Source organism: Ptychodera flava, chromosome 19 (assembly GCF_041260155.1).
Source record: "Ptychodera flava strain L36383 chromosome 19, AS_Pfla_20210202, whole genome shotgun sequence".
Classification (NCBI taxonomy): domain Eukaryota; kingdom Metazoa; phylum Hemichordata; class Enteropneusta; family Ptychoderidae; genus Ptychodera; species Ptychodera flava.
Genome location: NC_091946.1, coordinates 24,738,747 through 24,759,321, shown reverse-complemented (window position 1 = coordinate 24,759,321; position 20,575 = coordinate 24,738,747). Strand labels below are relative to the sequence as shown.

At 37.2% G+C, this 20,575-nt stretch overlaps 1 protein-coding gene across 1 annotated transcript; it reads left to right on the top strand.

Annotated features, from left to right (window-relative positions):
- Positions 1-260: 260 nt before the first annotated feature.
- On the top strand, positions 261-5,818 carry LOC139118106 (baculoviral IAP repeat-containing protein 7-like). Its single transcript, XM_070681399.1, has 5 exons — positions 261-1,314; positions 1,727-1,920; positions 3,770-3,809; positions 4,464-4,775; positions 5,576-5,818. Exons 1-5 carry the CDS (start codon positions 261-263, stop codon positions 5,779-5,781), a joined length of 1,806 nt encoding a protein of 601 aa, XP_070537500.1. The 3' UTR covers positions 5,782-5,818.
- Positions 5,819-20,575: the final 14,757 nt, after the last annotated feature.

The following is a 20,575-nucleotide window of genomic DNA, read 5'->3' as shown; positions in this document are numbered from 1 at the left end:
ATACAAACTTTATATGCGTTTTTATAATTGGAGTGCGTATGTATCTTCCACCAACGTATGTACGTTTGAACTCGGCTCGAATTATGAAACCCGCCACCTTACTTAGATTAGTCTTGGCAAACTAACTTGGCAGTGACATTACTTTGTGCGTTCTCTCTTTATGAATAGGCAAACACATCAAGCAGATTTTGGTGGACACCCCTCCTAATACTGTTAACTGACCGACAAGTACGAATTAAATTACCTAGTGAGTGTTAGTAATGGAACAAGAGCTTCAAGGTCAGAACAGGGAAGCAGTGCGTCCTGTATCATTCAGTCCACTTCATACTTCCTGTGAGTCGGTGATCAAGCTAAAGCTTACTCAGATTCCCATTGCTAAAGCAGGTTTATACTACAAGAGCAAGGGGGACATCACAGAATGCTTTTCGTGTAAAGGAAAAATCAGACTCGATGATTTGACGGGCCTGGAACATCCTATGGAAGTACATAAACGGCTTTACCCACATTGTGACTTCGTGAACGGTAGAGACACGAGAAACATTCCTCTCGATTGCGCTGCTAAACAAACAGAAGAGAATGCTCAAAAGAACAGCAAAGATTACGAATCGGCCGCCAAACAAACGATTACGAGTGGTAACAACGGCAAGAAGAAGAAAAAGAGGAAGGGTAAAAATAAGAAAACATCAAGTGACGAAGAAAACGATAAAAAAGGAACTAGTGAAAAAGATCATGATAACAAAGAAATTCACATAGTTTTTGACATTAACGACCCGCAACTAAAAGAAGCCAACAGAATATTAAAAAGCGAGTATAAGCGATTACTAACGTTCATCTATTGGCCAAGGAATGCACCTGTCCTGCCGGAAGATTTGGCCAAGGCGGGTTTCTATTACGCCGGGACGGAAGACAAAGTCCAGTGTTTCTCCTGCAGCGGTATCCTCAAAAACTGGCGACGAGGCGACATACCCATGAACGAACACAGATACTACTTTCCATCTTGCAAGTTTGTCAAGGGTGAAGACGTCGGAAATGAACCGATGCGACCTAGTACTTCAAAACAATCCGAAAATAATTTCGTATCAGTGGCAAGACAAAGACCGAGAGATCCCAGTCGAGTTGAAGTCATCGGTAGTAAAGAATCAGACAGCAGTACTGTTGCAGGAGCACATGCGCCGTTGGAATCCTCTACCCAGCAGGTACAACCGCCAAAACATCCCGAATTTGCAGATGAAGCAGTGCGATTAAAAAGCTATCAGCAATGGAAAGGCAGCTTATCATATGAATTCTTAGCGAAGGCCGGATTCTACTACACAGGTAGAGTAACATCAAACATTATAAACAATTCTGGAAAATTAGCATCGAAGGCAATGCCTTTCTGTGACTCCGATGCTATTTCAGAAGTATGTATGCAGTCACGTGCACTATATCGAACTCATTTTACATAGCAATAAGAAAAAATAGTATGTTTCATTCTAGATTTTTGTGTTAGTATGTGTGTGTGTGTGTGTGTTATATGCGCGTGTGCATTGACAAACTCCGATGATTCATATTTAGTAACCAAAACCCACGATATTTGACAGTACAAGTTTGCAGAATTTTGTCACCCACAAAGGGAGCGATTGGAACTTCTACCGGATCGTCGGTGATCAGTGAAGTACAGAATCTACATGTATGTTTGAAAGAAAAGTTTTTTCACCTTTTATTGAATACTTTATTCTCCTTAAAGGTATCGAGGATAACGTCAAATGCTTTCACTGCGACGGTGCATTGAGGAATTGGGAACCGACAGACGAACCATGGATAGAACACGCAAGGTGGTTTCCTAAGTGCCAATTCGTTTCAAAACACAGAGGATCGGCCTTTATGAAATATATTGCAGAAAAATTCCCAAAACCCGGTGTTCAACATCCTCCATCAAAGGTTAGTTTAAGATAAAAGGACACTCTTGGGCATTGTCTTCATATCTTAATTGACAGTAGCTACGTTTAAACGCTGCAAAGTTAAACGTACACTAACTTCGCCACATAAGTTAAAACTTACTCAGCAAAACGTTACAGTCGTAGCGCATGGTACATACACATTCTACAACTGACCATAACCAGACTGTAGTGGTCATAATTCCCCGTATACTGAAATATAAACACTGATTGACCAGTTTTATCCTGAAATTTCCCTGCAAATATATTTAAGCAATAATGCACCCCCTCCCGGCCCATAATGGACGAAAGCAAACTTTGCACGACATAATGTACGAGGCGAAGCCGAGTACATTATGGAGTGCAAAGTTTGCTTGAGTCCATTATGGGCCGGGACGGGGTGCATTATTGCTATTATTTTATAGTTTTGGCAATGCAAGTGAATTTGTAGTTGTAGAAAACGAATAAAAAAGGAAATTTTATCTGAGTTTGAAGCCAGTGAGCGTCGTCCAGCATGATCGGCCCCGACTCTGTACATATTACATGCACTCCACACTGCACAGTGCACTGCACTGAACACGCACGTTCAGCACAAACAATGACCAGCACTTTCACGGTTCATTTTGAATTGAAAAACGATGTATTTCGAAGGAAATGAAAAGTAACTGCATCCCTACCGTCTATATCAAACTTGAAACATCCCCTTTAAATATCATGCCATTCAAAAAATCGACACGGTGAAATGCCAGAGATGAAGAAAACGGAATGTTCATGCATCGACATCAGTATGATCAGCGAGCTGCATGCCATGGTATCAGCTGATCAATACGATCATTATTATGTCGCTAGTAGTACAGCATTCATTGCAAACGATATCAACAGAGTTTAACATTGTTATTCAAATGTTTATATTTCAATAATAATTGTGTCTATAAATTTAATTTTCGATGGCTCCTTGAGAAGAGCTATTTTATTTCGGCGAACGACAGAACTTGACGTAAACGGGTGCTTGAAAGGTACAGTTGACAAACATACTAGGCCTAGAGGGTTTCGTTACCGTCGCGATATCGAGAACAAGGCAAGGTAAAATCACAGACATGGAGAAAAAAACGATGAATGAAAGTTGTCTCGGATTACAGTCAGTGCATCAGAATTAGGTGGCCGAGATGTTAGATCAACGGAGAGTCCACGGTCGTCATGATTGTTGGTAGTAGCTGACCTTGGACCGAGACTTTGAATGGCTCCGTAGTATATCCGTAGACACTTCCGGTCAAGGTTGATGACAGCAAGCTGCCGTTGTTGGCCCGTTTACGGCTGGTTTGAGTAGCCTTTCACGCTTGCATCGTTTACATGGCCACTGACATACATAATATGCCATGTGTCAAACCCAGTATCGTCTAGGAATTGCAAACGTACTGAGTTCTGTTTCACCTATACGGCAACGAAGCAAACCATGTTGTCAACAAACGTACTAGTAGTACAACCAGCGTATCGGACAGGGACTGCATGCTGAGCGCCAGCCAGACAGACGACAAATGCGTGCGTGAGGACTCAAAAAATGTGATAAATCGTACAGTAAGACATTATTATAAACATTGTGCACCATTATCAAGATTTATAGTTTTTTGCATTGACATGGTTTATCCGATATTTCCCTCCTTTTAAATGCGCAGTCCTTTTTTCGTTTTCCAAAAGAAAAACTTGCTCGCTGTGGGGCCGCAATGCTGAATAATGGAATACATTATCAGTAATAATGTGTGGATATGACGTCACAAAATTCACTGTATAGACAAAGCTATAATATAATTTCACCTTAAAATTATTAATTACAAAAGCATCATTGTTGGTTTCAGACTGCTCAAAGGAATGGAGAAATATCTGGAAAAACAATCGGTAAGTAATCATTGTCCTCAGTCATCAGTCAGATGAAAAGACTAAGCCTTTCGACGCAAAGAGATCCCGATTTATAATAGCATTACCTAAATACGTTATCACAGAGATTATACATATTCCTTCTATCGTTGTAAACCACGCGCCCCTTTACAGCAACAACTTGGCGCTAGCCACAAAGAGGTGTAGGTCCGCGGAGTGGAAATCATGCTCTGGCTCGCAAGAATGAGTCCCTTACACAGATTATTAGCTTTTTCAAAGACGTTTGCATCGTAGGATCGCGACTTCTGTATCTATTTAATGTACCCTGTCTTGCCTCTGTTCGTTTTGGTATTGACCGCCAAAAGCTAAAGCTGGTGATGGGTGCCACAACTATGACGAAAGAAAATCGTCAAATTTCCTCAACAATTTTGATTTGACTGGTCCAGTCACGTGGTGAAATCTTTTTATGGCCCAATCAGAGGGGCATGCACAGCACTTGTGGTCCAGTGACCATATGGATAGGGATAACAAAATAACGCCGAGAAGATTACCACTTTGAATATTTGGTAACATAAAAGTACAAGACTAGCGCACCGTTGTGTTAGGACATGATTACGGCCAAGATGATGGAACGGTTCACCAAGTTATGCATATTTTTATTCCGTTGTATTTTAGTAAAACGACAGGTCACTGACTTTATGAGAACTGACACAGCTCAAGTCGTCTTAGACATGGGTTACAGCAAAGATATGGTGAAGGCAGTGGTGAGGAAACACTTGAAACGAAACGGAGAGTGCTTCAAAAGTACCCACGACTTATTGTTAGCAGTCTGGGATCTGGAGGCCGAGAGTTCTGCGAACGGCAGATTAATATTCGATGAAGATGACGAAGACGTTAGCGATGGAAAGAATGAAGAGTTGCTTGGTGCGGTCGGTGGAGTCCCGTCACTAACTCATGACCAGTACCAAACGTCACTCTTCAATTCCGGTAAGTGCTGAAAAGTTTATTGTTACCGGAAGCTCGAAATGCTTACTTCTCACGACTTAAGGCTTATATATATATATATATATATATATATATATATATATATATATATATATTATATATATATATATATTCTCATCACAAATCTGATCAGCAAATCTTCCCGTTCTAAAACTAGAAATGTAAATATGAACACCTGATAAGGGGGTCAATAACAACAAAGTTTGTGCAATCAGTGACCTTACACGCAACTCCGAAAACCCATTTTTTTTGTTAACGCTAGCTAGATCCTTATCGAATCGTGGCAGTGACGGCAAGGGGAGTCAATTTAAATGGAAGAGGCAGCGCATGTTTTATTTCGTAAGATTTCTGAGCAACCAGTCTAAAACTTGAAATCAGAATATCAATGTCTTTTGCAGCGTCTTCTGCAATCCAACGTCTGTCATTTCAATGCTCCGTCGTTGTAATGTGCGATTGTTACATGAAATGTGTAAAACCAAGATATTACTTACGCAATAATGTGCAACCTTCCCGGCCAATAATGAACGAAAGGAAACTTGACACAACATAATGTAGAGTACATTATGTAGTGCAAAAGTTTGCTTTAGTCCATTACCGGCTGGGATGGGTACAGTATCATTTTATAGTTTTGGTAATGCCAGGGCATTTGTACATGTACAAAACTTCTGGGCCAAAATATGCCTACTAGATAATTTGATACACTGTCAGTGAGAATTTTGGGAGATGACATCACAAAAGTCACTTGTATTGACAGACCTGTAATATTACATATGAAATTTCAGATCTGAGCAGTCAAAAAGAAATGCTGGACGAGCTTGAACAGTTGAAACGAAAGAAAACCTGTAAAATTTGCATGGATCGTGATGTCTGCATGTTGTTCCAACCGTGTGGACACTTGGTGACTTGTGATGTGTGTTCCTCCCAGCTAAGACAGTGTCCGTTCTGTCGCACGACAATACGGAGTGCTGTCCGGGCCTACATGTCATGAGCGCTTAGTGGCTGAGTGGCTAAGGAAGCATTCGTTTTTTACGGGGGGGGGGGGGGGGCGATGGAAATAAGAGGTTTACTTTAAAAAAAAACTTTTTTGGGGCGGGGGGGGGAGTTCAAAATTTACAATCGATGATTGGGGGGAGGTCAAATTTTAAAAGGTTTGTATTACGAAATTATGTCAAAAACGGAATTGACAAAAAAGTATATATAACAGAATGCGAGTATGGTTTACTGTCTGAACTGGTGATAACAGGCAGAAAGGAGCACTTTTGTTCATAAAAATACAAATTTCAAGTTGACCAATATAAATAAGTGTCATGCCATGTTCAGGATATGACTTTTAGAACATTTCCAATATTGGGAAAATAGCTTAAGGTTTTGAAAATATGGTGTTGTATGTAGTGTTTGTAGAGACTTTTGGACTTTGTAATTACATACAATTATTAAACAAGAAAATAGATTTTTGAATTTCACTAAAACGTTGATTGACCATACATAATGTAGTCTATGAGGAAACTACAAACAACACTTTTCCAATATAAAATCAGCCAAATCTTTGTATTTATAGACAGTTGATAATTGATATTAATGTACTTGGTCAGACTATTGTTGTTACAACTGCATGTGGTTGCAAGAAATTTGATTTTGGAATATAATTTCACCGAAATGTTGATTAACTATACATTGCAGTCTATAAGGAAACTATGAATAATGTTTTCCCCACACAAAACTAGCTAAATCTGCGTATTTACAGAAGCTTGATTATTGATATTAATATACTTGACTAGACTAGGCTGGTTACAGGTGCATGTGTGTGCAAGAAATTTTATTTTGAAATTTCACAGAAATGTTTATTCATTAGTATACATACTATTATTATACATCTACCATCGAGAACAATAGAATTTAGCGTGCGCTAAAAAAGCCGTACGGAACTCGCGCCCGTTCCGTACGGCACGGTTTCAAGGCGCCCCATTCCCTGCGGCTGTATCTGCGCGTTCACTGTAGAACGGTTTCAAGGGACCCCTTGGACGAGTGCCAGAACAAGTCTCGCGCGCGCTCTGTACGTACGTATGTGTGCAGTGCACACACTCCAAAACTTGCAGAAGCGCGTCCGAGGTAGCGTTCCACACTGGCGCGATAAAATTGGAAGAAAAATTGTTGACATTGCACGAAAACGGTCACTACTCCGACATTTTGATGCCCCGATCAGGAATGTAAGATGTATAATAATAAGGTTATTACGAAAATACCGCAAAGGATGCACTCGGACATTGGCGCCTCGCATCGCCCTCCGCTTCGCGTCGGGCGATACGCTGCGCCAATATCCTCGTGCATCCTTTGCAGTATTTTCGTAATAACCTCATAGTCCATTAGGAAACTATGAATGATTTTTGTACAATACAAAACTAGCTAAATCTGTGCTTTTATATATGTTTGACAATGTACATGATGAGAATAGGCTGTTTGAAAGAGCAGATGTGAACAACAAATATGATGTTGGAATTTTACTCAAATGATAATTTGTAAAGTTCAAAAAGGATTCTTTTAAAGTTCAAAGTTTAAATGAGAAATTATTTGTCAATTGAGATATTATTGATATGGACTGTGACATCTGGGGGGAGGGTCTTTTTTTGTGAATGAAAAATGGGGAGGGTCAATCTTTTTCTTGCAAATACATTAAAGGGTCACTATTTCACCCGAGGGCTTTAGGGTGCAAATGGTTAATAAATAAAATCAGATGAAAAAAATTAAAGGAGGGGGGTGTCACATTATACAATCGATGAATAGGGAGAGGGTCAAATTTTAGCAATTTAATTTAGAGGGGGTAGCATTTTTGCATTTTGTTTGTAGCTTAAGTTCTACCGACCGCCTTCCCGTACAAAAACGAATGCTCCTGACGGGCTTAGGCCATTGCTGTTTGAATGCCTTGCATCCCATGCCGTTAGGTGTATACAGAGATATCTCATAACTCGATAACATTTTCTGAAACTTGGTAGGATGGTCATTCGGGCAAATAGATCAGGACTTTTTTGTTTCATTGAATCGTTTGAAAGACACTTATAACCGCTTTTAAACTTTACCCTATAAACAACAAGTTGATGCTTTGATTATTGAAATTTGTGTTCGAATATTTGAAGTGGAGTTACAATGATTTTGTAATGATATATATCTTTTAACCCACACGCTGACTATTAGGTCAGAAACCGCAGATATGCAAGCCACTCGTTTGTCTGTAGGTAGAAATACTTTTATCGACGTTTTTGCCGCTGAAAGCCAGAATTTTTCAGCTTACTATAAAGTTTATGACAATAAAGGTTACTTTCCTTTTCTTTAATACTTTACTTTACTTTACTTAACTAGGAATGTAAAATTTCCCAGAGCGGTAAATCATATAATTATTTAATTTTGATGCGGACTGGATATCGATGACAATATTTAACTAATTTTCATGATACATACATTTTGTTTGTTTGTTTGTTTGTTTGTTTGTTTGTTTGTTTGTTACCATATAGTATATACTTCAAATTTGATTTTATTAGTGCCTCATGTACTCGAAGGAAGGGATGTGACATCATATATGTACCGCTGACATTTGTCTTGATTAAGCGAATATTTGTCTACTTGCACTTTTAATATAGGCACATGTATGTATACTTGTCAATGTATATTATTTTAATGTATGTATATGTTTAATAAACTACCTACCTTGTTAGCAATGACTGTTATTTAGAAGGATTTTCGTACTCTTTGATTTATTGTCATAAAACGGTAAACGGAAAGGAAACAATAATACTACACATATATAGAACAAAAGAAGAGATACAGGCAAGAAAGAGTAGAATTGCCGATTACGATGAAAAGATTTAGCTAGCATATTGAATCAACTCAGTCATTGACCCATAAGCTTATAAGATGAGCTTTTTACACATTGATGAAAAGTTCCGAACTAATACAAAACATATTTTAGGGGAAGACTCCGCTATATTAAAAAGTTTTCAAACGACAATAAGATCTTTCATTTACAGACTTGAAATATAAAGACTGATGAAAAGTAAATCTGCTCCACGTTCTACACACAAATGCATCTGGCAAAATAGTAGAAATACAAGGAATTTACGTTACTGCGAATTTAGGTTATTTTAAACAGTTGCTTCGGCCTCGGGAAACAGTCCGTTTTTGGGGGCGACTCACAGTCCCTCGGGGTACAGACGTACGCTGTTGTGTTTGAAAGAGAATAATCCGCAAAGAAGTGAAAACTGTTCGCAAGTGCCCACAGACGATTTTTAAGTTTCCCTCTATCGCACAAAGTTTTTCCTCTCCTTGCCCCTATTAAGTTACCTCTCCCTTAGCTCTGTTCTCAAAACCAAAGCTCCCCTGGCTCCGTTTTTCGCTGTGTAAGTTTGTCGCACTAAGTTTGATGGGAAACATAGAGCGGTTTCAAGTGATTCTCAGAATCATATAGACGTTTCGGTTCCGCGCAAGTGACATTCTGCTGGAATCAAAATTGACTAAAATGCATTGTGTATATGTCTAAAATACAAAGAAATACTATTAGGGACACCCCTGGTAGTGATAATGGGTTAAGGAAAATACCTTTAAAAGATAAATGCACGAATAGAAAATCGGCAATGCAGTATGCGAACCGAGGCCGAGCGGACAATAAACTCCACCATGAGATCTCACAGAAAATAGTGACTCTATTCATAGGTTAATGCAGTTGACAGAACACTGTCAATACTTATCGCTTTAATTTCAAAACAGCGCGAAATACTGGACCAGTGCATAGCAGTAAGAAACTAACAAGAACCTATACAGATTTTTCTTTAATCAACACACTATAATAAGAGCAACCATGTACAGATATCTCCAAATTAAATCATTAGAGCATTAGACAAGCAGTTCGATCCCGGAATTTATTTTGATAAAACTTGATAATCATCCCCCTGGCCCAAAAAATTATATTTATTGGCACTATATAGTCCCCCACGCCGGTAATGCAAGGGTCACCGTGTCATTTGCTAAGTCACATACCGAGCATACAGTACCGAACAATCAGTACAGTGCGCACGCGTCCTCAGCCTGTAACTTGGCCGTGGTGGCTATGAGGGATTGCGATGTAATTAATGGTAAGAGGCTGCGCAAATAGAGTGATATACCTATATTTTTATTGCTGATATATGACGTTCATAATGTCAGCTATGGAATGTATGAAATGAAGGCATTTTTGGGTAGGGAGTATGATATACTAAGCAGATTTTAATCGATGAACAAACAATTGTTAGTGGAGAGGACAAAAACGTGTCAATTCAAACTTCGTGACAATATTTCAATGAAAACTTTCAAAAACTTCGATATACCATCAAACATGACCCAAATGCAAGCTTGGTTAGTGTTTCTAATCATCAGATAACTGTTTTTAAAATATACACAGTGTCTAACGTTACTATTTGAATATATATATATATATATATATATATATATATATATATATATATATATATATATATATATATATATATATATATATCAGTAAAAATGAAAATGAAATCACAAAGGTATTTCATGACATCAGGCTGAAGATCAAAAGTGAGACAAACCAAAAATTAACAAAGTTCTTCGACGTGACATTTAATCTAAATAACGGCAAGTTCTATCCGTATCGTATGTCCGTAAGCTATGAAATCACGCGCCAACCATAATTAAACACATACCCGACGCAATAAGCAAACGCATGTCAATAATATCCAGTGGTAAGGGCATCTTTGATAAATAAAAAGGTCACTACAACACAGCATTGAAGTCAAGTGGGAAAACAGACCAAATTGAATACGTTAAGACTAACCAATCAACGAGGATAAGCAATAAACAGGAGACCAAACATCACGTGGTTCAACCCCCTTTGAGTAAAGAAATATCTCCAGCTTGTTGATAAACACTTTCCAAAGGGGACAAAACTCCAAAAGATATTCAATAGGAACACACAATTAAATTAAGTTAAACCTGTATGAAGAATATAATCAAGTCGCATAATAATAGCGTTATCACCGGAGGCCAGCATAAAGATCGACTGGCTGATGGCAATAGCCGGGACAAGTCTGCATGCCTGTTGAAAGGTAACTGTCAAGCCAAAGGTGTCGTATACAAGGCCATCAACGGGAGTCACTGATAACAACTTCAAGACCCGCTTCGCTGTCCACATGCAATCATTCAGTAACAGCAAATACAGAAATAATACAGAGTTGTCGAAGTTTACTTGTAACTTAAAGGACAAGGACCAAGTCTCTGACGTCTCGTGGTCAATTATTGACAAGGCATCCAGTTACTCTAACATAAGTAAGCGATGCAATGTGTGTATATCAGAAAAGCTGCGCATTATCAATTCTGACAAACGATCTGACGATCTGACAAACGATCTGAGTTGCTGTCAAAATGTCGCCAGCAAAACAAACATTAAATCGAAGTGCAAGATAAAAACCCTTTCAATTCTACCTGAATTGCAGGATGCATGAAACTTAAGTAACAGATATTATTACTTATCAACTCCTCCTGGGAGCAAAATTAATTTGTTGAGTAGTCAATTTATCCGCATTTTTTAAACCTCTTCAAGAGAGAAATAACAAAATTATTGTCGGTCACTGCGTCTCGATTCCCTTTTTGACAGCTTGTCGAACTGAGAACTTCACGCTTTACTATACGAAGAAATGGAATTTGTTAACTTCACTTTGAAGCGACGCACTTTTTGAAAGCAATATTTCTCATCCAAAATGACGAGAAAACGCCTCATGGCAAATGATCCCAGTAAAAGTATAGTATGGCAGCAAGAGTTTACTCGAAGGATATGAAGGGGTGTATATTTGGGGTACAAAACCTTAATTTTCGTATGAGTAATAAAAATCATTTTCAGTCAAAACCTTGATACTATTTTATGAACTTTAATATGTAATTAAACACTAGAGTATATGTAAACAAAATGAAAATTTGGGTTTGCATTACTATTATCTATTCTCATTCCTAAATGGCAGGCGTCGAAAGACTGACATTCAAACACAGAGATAACATCATGATAAGCAAAAGTGAAATGACTCTCATGCAAGATATGTAATTTTGGTAAGTAGTGTTTCAGAACATAAAGTGAAAACTTCGTAAAATTTTACCTAGCCAGGGTGTAATTAATACTTTTAAATTTTGAAAATGGGAGAAAAAGAAGCCAGAAATCGACTTATTTTCACGCATTAATGCATTAATTTACATTACTTTCTAACCTGACTTACGACTGCTTGTCATGCTTACAAAGGAACCAAAATAAAAATTTTAATCTTGGGTTAACAAATTAATGAAAATGCATTGAATCTTTGGGAAACGTCATTTTTCAGCAAGATACGCTGTTTTCCGTGCAACTCCATCTTCAAAGTGTCGGATGTTGAAATGACATGACTGTTTCATTATATTGAAAAAAAAAAACTGTCTGTCGAACGACAGATATGACATAATATGACGAAATATGACACAATATGACGACATATTATGACAAAATACAGACATGAAACTAGTTTTCAAGTTGTTTGAAGAGGTGTATGAAGACATCGCATAGCTGAAACAAAGACCTATACCATAGAGCTGAACATGACCTTCATGTATTAGCTACAAGGCATTTTTTTAGGAAATCATTTACTCAGTTAAGGTTCAAAGACAAGTAATTGACCTTTTTAACTTACAATTTTCCGGTGGTTAATAAGCTCAGAACCCCCGTAAATTATTTGAAAGCCTAAATGTAGGGGAACATTTTGGTAACCACAGTGTCACCATTGTTTACATAACTATGGCTATGTAAAGGTAATTTGCATAACCTTTCAAAAATAGGTTTTCCCTATGTTTTGTCTCAACTTCAAAATATCTGACTCAAACTTGCTGGAATGCAAGCTGTTACAACGCTCTTCCAAAACGCGTCTCAGATTTTTATATCTTGCTTAGTTTTAGATCACAATTTTAAAGAAATCAACTAGGGTTAAATTCACCTCCCTGAAAGTTTTTCTGGCATAAAAATTGTTTTGGAAGGTTTAAATAAATTCTGAGTCACAGTTTGGAAGATTCTTAGAATAGCTTAGACTCACACGCATTACAGCCACCAATGAAACCGATTCAATCCGTACATGAATTTAATTGAAAATCAATTGTGTTTGCTTGATCATGTTATACTCTCAAAGTGTGTAATGAAGTGAAGTGGCTTATCTTATCGACTAAATTGGCCGTTCCCCTCGCAGTGAATACATTATCGTTATAGTTATTGTTTGGTGCAGGGAATAGTAGAGACATACAACAAAGAAAAAAAACACTGCTTCCGATCTTTACCTTTTCGCAATGCTTTGGGAGACGAAGCGTATTTTTATTTTCACTCGATGTCATCGCCAACGTGTACTGAATGCTACGGGATTTTCTCACAGTGTTGTTTAGAGGATGTAACATTCGGGGTATTGTTTAGCAAATTCGGGAAATTATGTCACAAAAAATGGACATCAATATAACCCACATCATACGCCCATCGGTACTCCTTAACCTTGGTACACTGCACTAAAAATACAGAATGGTTATAACAGGCAATGGATTTTCGCACTCAAAACTTTAGTAGTACTTTCACTGAGGCACAAGCACAATTAGATACAAAGGCTCTTTCACTATTGCATTATGCGAAAGTGTGTTCAAGTAGTTGATTATATGAGCTGTAGTACAGTGTCATGTTTCTTTTGGTTTATCTTCCAAATAACAACGGCATCGAAAGTCACTGATGCTATGATAATTGGTATATAGTGAGGTGTTGCCTTTCACCTTCCTGGCCTGCATGTTTGTGATTTTTTATGGCATGACTGAGTCCGTAGATTGGGACGTTCTTATTTATATTATATTATATTATATTATATTATATTATATTATATTATTTATATTATATTATATTATATTATATTATATATCTTACATATTAAATTATATTATATTATATTATATAATATATATTATATATATTATATATATTATATTATATTATATTATATTATATTATATTATATTATATTATATTATATTATTATATTATATTATATTATATTATATTATATTATTTTATATTATATTATATTATATTACATTACATTACATTACATTATATTATATTATATATATTATATTATTTTATTTTATATTATATTATATTATATTATATTATATTATATTATTTTATATTATATTATATTATATTATATTAGTTCGATTATATTATATTATATAATATTATATTAGTTAGATTATTATTATATATATTATATTAGTTTAGATTATATTAGTTCAGTTTAGATTAGATTTGATTGTATTATATTAGTTTAGACTATATTATTATATTATACTATATTATATTATATTATATATATTATATTATTTAGTTTATATTATATAAGTTTAGATTACATTATATTGTATTGTATTGTATTAGATTAGATTAGATTAGATTAGATTAGATTAGATTTCTTTCAGATTAGATTATTTCAGATTAGATTAGATTATTTTTAGATTAGGTTAGATTGGATAATATTTTATCAGATTAGACTAGATTAGATTAATAAGCCGCTATTAAGTTTGTACGTCTAGTGGCAAAATCGGCGTCATTTATAGTTCTGTAAAATAAAATATATCTAACAACCCATTTCCGTTTTTTTCCTGAATAAAATAGTTGTATTCATATTCCATTTAGACTTGCATGGCAGACTTGCATTTCGGAGAGGGTATGCCGACGAGAACAAGGAGATACGTGTAACCGGTGAAGGGAAATGAAACTCAAAAGACTAGCGCTTTTCCAGTTCTCATTAGGAGTGATTTCACTTCATGCGACTTTTCATCCCTATTGAGCTAAAAGGTCAGCGACTCGGAGCTTACAAAATCGGTGACAGTCCGTCGCTCGTCGTTGACCATGTACTTTTTGCATTCAAAGCTTCTTTCTTGCAAACCGCCAGTCCAATAGCTTCGATATTTGGTTTGCAGGTCCCTGGGGATGACTCAAATCAGATTTGTCCAAATACGATGAAATAACCAACTCTGAATTTTTAAGGACATTTTTGAAAACATCTTCTTTCAATCAACTCGTCAGACAGCTTTGGAATTTTGCATACATATTCCTAGCTATGACCTGGTTGAGATTTGTCCAAATATGTAAATCTGCAATTTTTGAATTTAATTTTTTTGCTTTTTATTCATTTTCTCAAAAAACTTCTATAAAATCGTTTTTTCAATTTTGGTTGGTAAGTTCCTAGGGATGACGTCATAAATTTTTTGTTCAAACGGCGATGGAATTTGCATATACACATTTTTAGGATTAATTTTCTTATTGTTTATCAAAATATAGCTTTCCGCTATCCACTAGCCTTACATCTTTGAAATTCAATTTGCAGTTTTTAGAGATATTCTTATAGAGTGATGTAAAATTAGCGTAAAATTCGCACGTATAATATCTTAGAATATGTTTCTTAGTTTTTGCTCAATTGTCTTATTTTCTCAAAAAAATATTTGTCCAATACTAAATGTGGTTTGTAAAAGATGAAAAAATTTATTTCTGCACATTTTTGGACCCATGTTCTCATACTTGGGCAAAAATAGTTTTCTTGAATGTAACAATACTTTGAAAAAATATTTGATACAAATTATGAATAAATTAGCATAAACTTTGCATGGTTACATTTTGAAAAAAAGTTCTTTTGTTCTTTATGCTCAACTTTCTTCAAAAATATGCTTCCCTCTAATCGTCTGTCCAATACCGATAATTGTTAAATGTAGGTTTGCAATACAGGGTAACCTATTCGGTGTTTTTTTTTCAAGCGATAATGTCATTTGCATATGCAAATTGTTTGGGTTATTTTTCTCTTTATTGGTCGAATATTGTTTCCTCTAGCATTCGTCTTATATTTTTGAAATTCAACATGTAGCTTCTTATGAATGCCCTCATTCACTGATGTTTAAATTAGAATAAATTTATATATTTCCTTTTATAAATCAGAGAGAATGGTAATATATTTCGTCACGGTCAGAGTACGTGTATCCCAAGTTACATTAGGAAACATATACGAGTTTCGATGTATAACAAATAAAAAATAAAACAAACAAATCACGTGTGTGGGGTTTCCCGATATGCAATCATTAAAGAGAAGAACAATGTCGGGCCATGCTGCAAAGACATGTAAGAGGATTGGGAACAGGTCATTATGGAAAAATACTTGAATTCAAGTTAAAAAGTACTTCGATATCGGAACATAAACTAGAATTGATTAGGATAAGAAAGTCGAGCAAATGTATCATATTAATGGCTTACATGTATGACGCCAATGTATCATGACGCCACAGCAGAAACAATGGTCAACACATGTGGCTATTTACTCATTTCAATACCTTCTCGTTCTGCCACGTTAATTATTAACTATCTATAATCCTGTCTGTCATCGCAGCCTCTTATGCGGACTAGACCCTGCAATGATAAATGAGTAGGTCAGATAAAATTTGTAAATAGCCTTTGGTACTCCCCACAGATGTGTTTAATACAGCGTTGGTCAGCAAGGTGTAACTAGTGTTCAATCTGAAAGTAATCCGAATCCTATTCAGTTTCAGTGGTGTAACCGTTGCTTACTATCCGAAATGTGGAGAGAAAAACTCGCGCTAAGATTGTTACTTGCTGTATTACAAGGTAAGTGGCTTACGAGAAAAGCTAGATACATTGTATTAACCAACGTGTGACGAAGGCATTTTTGTCACATCAGTTTTATGATTCTTACCACTATCGGGCCCTGTTTTGCATGCGTTGTTCATAGGACCCAGTGTTTGCATGTGTCCCTTTGGGACATATCTATGCAGTTTTGAGGCTCTGACTTTAAGGTAGATCGCGCCTGGGGACAGATATTCGGGCTTTAAAACTTTATCAGTTCAATTCTGGTCTACCACTTTTAGGGGTTCATTTTAAAGCTCTTGGCGAAAGAAGATTTTTCGGCGTCTCTGTTTTCGAAAATCAAAAATTTTATTTTTCTCCATAGAGTTAACACAGGGACGACGGCCAATTTGAATTAAAACATCGGTAAATTCAAGTAATTTGTTTCTCTAGTAGCAAAATTTTCCCCGTGACTCCCAATTTTTATCCTTGATTTTAAAAGAGAGTGGTTGAAATATTCCATGAGGAAAATTTGAGCAAAATTTTAAGTCTTTCACTTTCGAGGCGCATATTACCGTAATAGAGCATGGTAACTGGACCATTTTCAGGGATTTGTCAGATGCTAGGGTAAATCTTGAAGAAATGTCAACTTTCTAATGCCATGAATATATCCGAAGAACAGTTACATTTAATGATTGGTTTTACGTTTAGACACACATCTTTAAACGTTCCTAGCCTTGACTTGTGCTTCCGGGTCAGGCTAAGTAAGCAAGTTACGAGACAACGCAATCGTAGGCAGTTGCTGCAAAACGGTCTTTTGTTACTCGACAGCTGAGATTTTCGCGTCACAATTTATGATCAGAACGCTTTTAGCGTCACAATTTATTATCAAAATGCTTTTATGTGAAAGAAATGTAATACAATTCGATCACGACGGCTTTCTAATGTAGTAAACGAAGGACAAGTTTACATGTCTACACCGAACAAAACGAAAGAACAGTAACTGTTCCTTCCTCACTGTGTCGAAACCAAATATTAAAAAGTCAAACAAATTGCCAAATCGTGAGCACCTCATTTAATAAAATATATTTCCTAGTTTTGAAAATATGACATATTGCAGTCATATGACGAACTTCCTTAATTGTCACGTGTCATATTGTTATTCAATATCAACAAAACATATTTATTTATTTATATCCCATGGTATTTTCTCTGTTTGACGTCATCGTATACGAGTTTTTTCGCGGAGCCGTACAACTTCGAGCCGAAGGCGAGAAGTTGTGCGGCTCCGCGAAAAACACGAGTATACGATGACGTCAAACAGAGAAAAATACCATGGGATTATATATTTATCACATGAACAGTCTTCTTATTTTTCTTTTGACGTGAATGGATCAAAATTATCTTAACAACTTGCATGAATTTCGTCGCGATTTGTGTTTTAATTACGCGGATTACTTTCATTTAAAGAGTAAAGCGGCCCGTCACCCAGGAGATACTTTCATTCATAAATGCCATCAAGCTGAAATTCGCTACATCAAATGGTATCTCCACCAACCAGACATACAGATTCTGTCACGTGAACCTGTCAATCATTGTCTCGCGCTGTACCAATGCTAGGGCAAGTCGTACGGTGGACATAACTTTCATCGTGCTAGCGACGGATAGCCATAGTATTTAGAGTTATTCAGAATATTTACAAATAGATTTATGAAGTAAATGCAACGACACGATCGAAACAGTAATTCTCATTCTCAGAGATTCCGTGGCTTTTCAAAATATCACACAAGTTTCCGACCGTGGCGAGCGCGAAAGATTCCGTTCGATGACACACAAAGTGTACCTCATTGCATGTTTATGCCCACAACGCTGCAGTCACCGGTCTCTGCCATGCCGGTGTCAACTCGTTAATCGCGATCTCGGTCGTCAATGTTTTCGTCTTAAGGACTTTGATGTTTGCAGTGACATATATCTCACCCGTAGATACATCCTAATTTTACTTGACGGAAACTCTGTTTTGAGTGTTGTCTGAGTCAACTTTCGAAGTACATCGGATTCCACAGCGCTGCAATGCATATACAGCTCAACAGCTGATGTCTTCGCTATATATAGCGCTACAGCCTTACGCCGCTACAGGTTTGATTCCGAGCAAGAATTCACGGAATTTTTTGTATGATGAAGGAAATTTATCGTTGTTAGTCGAATGACTTTATGCTTGTGCCTGTATGTCGCTTTCCCGAAGATTATACTGTACTCATTTATTCAGTTGAACTTCCGTTGAGGTGAAGATTTCAGGTTTATCGCCAACCGGGATCGCCAGGTACGACGTCCACATTGAGCCTTACGAGGCGACTCGACTGGATCGGCGGTATCCCCATTCGATTCTCGGGAACAGCTATAGTTTTAGCGACTCGAAATTTCGCTGGACATGCCTTCTATGTTTCCATGTGTGGATTTATCGGGTCACCTTTTTGAAAAAGTGTCGTGGAGCAGCACGGCATCGATCACAACAATCTGTTCGTGTCGCGACGCCTGCTGTATGAACGGTACCATGCAAGAAAAAAGTTCCGGTGATGACGTACAACAGGGGTAATTCGGATTTCTTATCCGTCCTGTTCTACGTCACACAGGTGGGAATCCGGGCCAGTTCATGTGATAAATTTATTTATTGCCTCTCTCTTCAGTGATCACGTGCCTCTCGAGAGGAGGAATGGATGGGGTGGAAGATGACGCCAATTTCGCCATGCAAATTCCAAGTTCACGTTCGCGAGGTGAGTAAAGAAAGCAAGGGACATCAAAAGTATTGTTGGGAATCACGAGTATGGTGTAGCTCCGCCCACCAACTCCTTTACTAACTTAAGCAAATTATGCATTGGGCGTGTCATTAGTTAGGCGTGTCTCTCATTAATCCTAATGACTATTCATACTACATTGTATATATGGACCTCTGATAGTAATAAAGGTCAAGATTTGAACTTGGTCATACTAAGACACAATACAAAGCTGTCTCCGGCCATTCTGCCTCTCTCTAACCTGAACCTATCCAAAAGTGTGTACCCCACAAGTATACACGTTTGCACATAAATACTTAATAAACCCACTCAAGGGACAATCAATCACTAACAATATTGAATTATATTACCATGCCCTGCCCGTCGCATTTTGATTGGGCGAGCTGAACCACGTGACTGACCACAAATACACAATAATGGTTTGTTTACATGCCCGTGAATATGAATAATAACTAAAAGTATCGTAACTTTACAGCTCAAACGTAAATCATAATCAATCACAAAATAAAATGGAGCACTTGTAGGTCAAGTTGAGATACTTTTTTCTGAAAACATCTCCGGATTTGCAATTTTTTACAGCGTGCGTGACAGTGCGTCGCGTATTGCTGAGTTTCTTGGGCCCAGTTGTCTTTCGCTCCTGAAATTTTCGGAAATGTTGACGGTTTTCGTGGGTTCGCTGATAATATAATGGAAATAACAGACTCCGCTCTGACCATTAACGGTTATTTGTGGGCGCGGGCTCGAGGAAAGCAAAATAACGGGCTCGGCAAGCCTCGCCCGTTAATGTTTGGCTTTCCTGTCGACCTTGCCCACAAATAGGCGTTAATGGTCAGCGCGTCGCCTGTTATTTCTATATTATTTTACCTGTAATGTGTAAATGTAGTGGCACAATGTTGGAATCATAAGTGCAAAACAAATATGAGGCGATCTGTTTTCAGCTAAGCTACAAACTCTGCTGTTATTCAAATGAAAGCAGGAGCTGTGAGTGTCTGGACGCATGCGTGCATATGGCAGCGCTTACTCTTCAAATATGATTCCAGGACACTCCAATTGGGAAAGTCATTGTCACTTTGCGACGGCGAAACGGCGACACAACCTTCACCAATGGGTCCACGTTAACGACTGATCATCATCAGCTACTGGTTAATCACAGAGTTGTAAATACTACAAACTGGGTAAGATTATTGGCTTATCTGCTCACTTCTCACTTCTCACTTCTCTGCTCACACTTTATAAATTTTAGGTGTTGCTAAGGTAAAATTCTATGTCATGGAATTTTCATATTAGTGAGAACCTTTCCTGATAACACAGCTTCACCTCGG